At 36.2% G+C, this 6,243-nt stretch overlaps 1 protein-coding gene across 1 annotated transcript; it reads left to right on the top strand.

The window, feature by feature from the left end:
- Nucleotides 1-1,795: 1,795 nt before the first annotated feature.
- On the top strand, nt 1,796-5,243 carry LOC27206147. Its single transcript, XM_016167506.3, has 2 exons — nt 1,796-3,469; nt 3,575-5,243. Exon 1 carries the CDS (start codon nt 1,898-1,900, stop codon nt 2,690-2,692), a length of 795 nt encoding a protein of 264 aa, XP_016026037.1. The 5' UTR covers nt 1,796-1,897; the 3' UTR covers nt 2,693-3,469; nt 3,575-5,243.
- Nucleotides 5,244-6,243: the final 1,000 nt, after the last annotated feature.

Raw genomic sequence — 6,243 nt, forward strand, 5'->3', positions numbered from 1 at the left:
CTGGGGCAGGCCGTTTTTGAGCTTTAGGAGGAGACCGGGGTGCCAAACACGATCAAAGGCTTGCTTAATGTCCAGCATTACTGCTAGGCAGTATTTCTTATTCTCAAAGGCGTCCAGGATATATTGCGCTACTCGGTGGCCTTGCTCTGGTGTCCCGTGGCGGCGCCTAAAGCCAAACTGGTGATCAGGGATCAGACCAGCCTCCTCAATCACCGGCAATACTCTGGTCAAAAATACTCTTTCGAGTATCTTGGAGAGTACTGGTAGTAGGCTGATCGGGCGGTAGGAGGCGGGATTGGCTTCGTGTTTACCAGGCTTCAGGATCATAACTACTTCGGCGCGTTTCCATGATGAAGGGAAGTGCCCCAATTGCAAGCACTTATTTATTATGGTCGTGATTAGTGACTTGCTAATAGGGGGGAGGAGCTTTAAAGCAATGGCATTGATGGCATCATCATGAAACATGATTTGATATTTTTCATATTTTTATAAGTCTTGTAAACAAACCAACCAAAACTGTCACGTCCACACTTTTGAACCCTTTTTAATATATTACTTTAATTATTTTTTCCCCAATTTTTACCGAATTTTCCATTCCACAGAATGTGAGTACTTTGGGATGGTTATTTCTTTTTTTGGTAATACGAAATAACATTATAAATGAATTCTTTTACACAGAAAAGCAAAACTTTTGCTATGACCTTTTCAACGCCTAAACAAATAGGTAAATAAAAATTTACCAATTTTAATCAGATATCAGTTTGGGATATTTCGATTATTTTTTAGAACAAGTTCTGGTAAATTCAACGATTCGAAAGCAGATCTTTTGCAATACGTTTCTTGAAACGATCTGTGGGTGTGTAAACTCTATCTTGAAGAGTATCAGAATAGGATGAGCGTTCAAAAGTTGCAAGAATTATTTATATATTCCAACGTTGATGATATACTTTTCCAAATTTGTTTCGTAGCTTCAAAAAGTTTTTTCAAATTACGCGGTTTTACGTATTATTTTTAATAGGCATTAAAAGAAAGATATGTAACATTTAGAATGTGGCTCGAGTAATAACAAAAAATAGTCGACACTATGACAAAAATGTCACAATAATGACGATCTTCGGTGAGAGAGATTGAAAAATATACCACCCAAGAAATACTCTTCTTTTGAAATATTCAGTATGAAATAGTTTTATAAGTTTTATATACAGTTATCGCATTGAATAGGTCTTATAATTCAATTTGCTTTCATTTTTGTCTTTGTTACATAGCTATTAATCGCAAAAGTACAACTGCTCACTCAACTTAAATGCGGACTTAATTTTATTTTCATAAATAAAATCACCTGTTTGAAAAAGTAAGAACTAAGAAATAGTGCATAAGTCGTAAGTGTTATTTACCAAAATTCGAAAGGTCAGTGCTAGACCATATTTTTGGTCTAGTACATATTAGTGTTTGCCTTGAAGCATCTATTAAGTTTTCTGGACTTCATTGTACCGATTTTTAAAAATATCTTTTTTTTGTTTCTTCTGATGCTATGTGCTACCACAATTTTGAATGAGTTCTCAAATATCAGCAAGTTGTCCCTTTTTACACAGATCTGCCATCACCATACATATATGAGATGATCCGTTGGGTCGTCTCCGAAAGCTTTTAATTTATTTAATAAGATTATTGAGTTTTTATTTAGTAATTATGTTGTTATATTAAAAGTGATTTTTTAAAATTGTTTTGAGTGTGACAAGTTTCACATCTGCTTAAATCCCAGCCGTTCCACATAGAAGTGGTATACTAAGTGAGAAGATTCGTCATTCAAAAATACCATTTTGAGTGCAACGGTCACACTTTAGGGCGTGTTATTTTCTAAGCTGGCTTTTTAACTATATTTTAATAGAAAGAACAAATGGGTGCGTCCAACCGCATTTTGCAAGTTGCCGTTAGCGCGTCCGTGTTTTCCCTAATATGTTTTGTTATCGCGTTTTCCACGCCCTATTGGCTGGTTACAGACGGTAGATTACAAGACCCGCGATTCACTAACCTAGGCCTTTGGGAAGTTTGTTTCAACAACTTCCAGGACATACACCGATTTTTTGACAACTCCTTTAAAGGATGCCTATGGGTTTTCGAAGAGGAATATTACATCATACACGACTTCCTCCTGCCTGGCTTCTACATATCCGTTCAACTTTTTGCTACGCTATGCTTTGTAATGTGCCTTGTTGTTATACCACTCACTGCAGTATTTCTTCGAACTTCTCGCGACGATGACAGGTACATGGTGCTCCTGCTGGCAATAGGATCATGCCAGGTTGTGGGCTCTGTGTTCGGGTTTATTGCTGTGGTCATTTTTGGCGCAAAAGGAGATTCCCGGGATTGGATGCCAGGATGGCAGAACAACGATATGGGCTGGTCATTTGCTCTGGGCGTTGTTGGCGCTGTGCTGCTACTGCCGGCAGGCGTACTCTACCTGGTAGAAGCGCGTCGGGAAAGGTACAAGCGCCTAAATGAAATCAGCAATCGGGAGATCAGTGAATACGGTGATGAGTATTACCAGAATCAGGCATCCCCCGCAGTGCTTCCGACCGCTCCGTCGCCATATCAATCCTATTTCGCATCCGAGCCAAGCCGACCAAGAAGACCCCAACAAAGTAGTGCATCGAATTCCGCTGTACAAGGAGGAATTCAAACAGATATATAAATCAAAAAGTTAAAGATAATGAATTCGAAGAAATTTTCCGTCCATTTACACAATATTTTATAATAATTTACAAATATACAAATATATACGATGTAAGGTAGAATAGCCATTTCACTAAATCGACTACTAATGCTTTTAAAATGTATCGAACTCGAAGGTAATAAATATTTGTCAAATAATTTATTTTACCTTTTAATTTTTTCCGATTTCCCTAACTTAAAATGTTAAAAACAAGACACTGTGCCTAAGTTTAATCGCTCTATTAAATTTTTTAACGAAAAGCAACCTGAAAAGGTCAAATTTTTTATGATTCCGCCCACAAATCGGGCTGTATTTGATCGATGGCGTGGCGTATGTTCACTTTAAGGGCGGTGGTTTGCGGCTTGTTGGCATAGATCTGCGACTTAGGAAAACCTTCATGAAAAAGTCCAGCGGTATAAAATGGCACGATCTCGGTGTCCAGTTCACTTCGCCTTCTCCATTATTGTTTTCGAAAAAATACGGACCAATCACGACTTCGGCACCAAAGAATCACTTTCTGCGGATGCATTGTCACTTGGTAAACCGCGTGTGGATTGGTCTCGTCCCACCAATCGACGGATAGTCGACTCGGCAGGCGACCATCGCGACCCTAAAACTGGCGATCAATCTAAGCCCCCGCAATGTTGCGGCAAGTGCCATTTTTTTGCGGATCAATTGCGATTAGATTTTTATTCAAGGTAATAAGATAATTTTATAAACAAAAATGAATACAACTCACCAAATGAATAATTTAAGGTAAATACATTAATACATGTTTGTATACATTATAATACTTGTTTTAATTTAATCGTACATAATCTAATCGTACATGTGGACCGTTATTCCAACTCAAATGAAAAGAAGCTGGCCCTAACTCGAAAGTCAACAAGACGACCCAGACTCCGGAATTATGTATTTGTGTGCTTAAACTAAAAGCATATGCTTATTTTAAATTATAATGATGAAATAATTTTGTTATTCATTAGCATAATGTCGATGTCCTGAAAAATTAGCATAAAACGAATGAAAAAGCGATGAAAATATTTCCCTCCACAAAAATGAGTGGGGACTTAGTGATTAAAATGTGGTGAAAGAGTGATGAACCAGGAAGTACTTTGCCCGTTCAAATGCGCATAAACATCGGTGATTTATAGCGATGATTTTCCGCCCTTTTTGTGATGCCTTTGTCTAAGCGTTGAATTCCTAGGATAAGCCAAAATATTTAAAAACACGTGAAAATGATATAGTCGAGTTCCCGGACATCAAATATCCGTTACATCGCTAGAGGATGTGCCAACGAGAACTTGAATTATTTTTTAGCTTGTAAGTTGAATAACCCTTGAAAGTCCCTAACACTTACATTTGAAAACCATTTCCATAAAAAGTTATTGAACAAAAAAAGAAACCCTTTCCCAAATTCAGAACAACTGAAACTTCTACGATATATGTAAGCCCTATCTGTAACACTTTGAGACAACAGCATTAAATAGCTAAATTTCCTACTACAGATCTTGTATACACACATATGTAAAAATTTATGTATATATGTACGTATGTGTCGTTGAAAGGTCATTTTCAAATGCATTCTATACCCTTCAAACTTAAAAAGTCGGATGTCAAGCCATGTGCAAAAAAAATTGTAACAGTTAGATAAAAAATTATTTTTCGTCAGAAAAGTTGCTATCAGAACTAAAGTATGTTCAGGGAGCGTTCATCAATAGCTCGTACCTGGATAAAAGATATTTTATATGAAAAACAAAACAAAATATTTTTATTTTTTAAAGGCGATGCCTCGGCAATTTGTGGGTTTGGTCAAAATGTTTTTGACATATCATTTAAACCTGCATGCCTAATCTGACATTTATTGCTTTTATAGTTACTGAGCTCTCGACGTTTATACGGACAGACAGACGTATGGATTCTGATCAAGAATATATATACATATATATGTCGGGAACGCTTCATTTCACCTGTTACATACTTTCCAAAATCTAGTACTTGTATGCCCTATTACTCTACAAGTAACTAGAGTAGCGAAATCAGCATCATTAAGCATAGCGGGTCGGTCGTGTTTCCGATCAAGAATATATAAAGGTAACTTGGCTACTGTAACATCCCCTGCAAGGTTAAACAAATGTGAGTGTCGTACATCTTAGTTTTCTTTATTTAATAATTAAATTATAAGCTATTTTTAGACACATTAAACATAATATAATTCATTTTATGATATAGGGAAACTTTAAATATCAATAAATTTATTGTTGCGGAGATTCCGTTGTACGGTTTAAGTGTGTGCTTAGGGCCTTTGCTTGGAAAGTGCACGTCTTAAAACTTATATAATCTCTATTAATTGTGGTTGGTTGGCGGTGAGTTGGTTTCTCCAAAGTAATTATAATTACAAAAGTATTTTACATCTCCCCATAGCTGGAATCGTTAACATATTTACATACGTACTTCGAGAGCACGTAATGTATACAAACTGATTCAAACTCATGCAGCTATGACTCTACATCGTTGGCCTCGCTCACTGCACTGTGGTCCAGAATTCGATTTTTTTGGCATAAAGTCTAAAAATTGAGCTACAGACTTGAAACTTTGTACATTTTGTTGTTAAATCACAAATAGTTTGCACAGAAAATTTGAAGTCTGTGCGACCACGCCCTCTCTTGCCTCCCATATTAACTACTGGTATGACTCAGGAGTCAACGAAATATAATTTTTTTTTTTTTTTTTTTTAAAGTCGTGTATATTGTTGTTTTAAAAATAATCGCCCTCTTCTTTTTCTAGTTCTACATTTTAAATTTCCGAATCTGAACTCGAATCAGAATCAGATTGTGAATCCAATATTTTGTCTCATGGATCAGGTTTAAAATTATACTGTATTTCCAAAAGACTTATTACTGCCTTCGGAAGTGGTTTTTCCTATTTTTTCTCTCTCTTTCTTTTAAACTAATTGTTGATAATAGTGGGTCCGAGTTATCAATCGCTCTGTGGAAAATATCACTCATCCTATTGATCCGACTATTTTTCCTTGCATGTGATAGTCGATCCCTTTTGTAAAGCTTATTCCGGGCTTCACTCGTATTTTCAGTTTCCTTTTTAATCTTTCTCCTGCATTTTGGTAAGATAAGTTTCGGCGTCCCATTTGCTTCGGCGTCGTGGAGTTTTCAAAATCTCTAACAAGAATAGTTTTCTTTGTCGCCATCCACTTGGTATGTTTGGAAATAAATCGGTCTAGTTATCTGTTACACTCGGGCAGTTTTTTTTTAATAAATAATTCAAAATTTTCTTTTTTTTTGTCAATATCTTCTGTCTGTTTCGCTTCCTGATTATTGTTGTTGATTGCGGAATAAACGTAATCTGAAACATAACTTATTTGCCTATTGTTACGCCTCCAAATGTCCAGGAGGTCGCTATGTCTGAACTCAAAATTGCCTATATAAAATCAAATTTTTAAGAAAACGAGCAAAAATGGGCAAAAGATATTACTTTACCGTGAAATACAATAGTTAAAGGTACAAACTGACGTT

This window comes from Drosophila simulans, chromosome 2R (genome assembly GCF_016746395.2).
Source record: "Drosophila simulans strain w501 chromosome 2R, Prin_Dsim_3.1, whole genome shotgun sequence".
NCBI classification, from domain to species: Eukaryota; Metazoa; Arthropoda; class Insecta; order Diptera; family Drosophilidae; genus Drosophila; species Drosophila simulans.

Bases quoted from the DNA above. Each gene is read 5' to 3' on its own strand.
- LOC27206147 (XM_016167506.3), top strand. From the start codon at position 1,898: ATGGGTGCGTCCAACCGCATTTTGCAAGTTGCCGTTAGCGCGTCCGTG.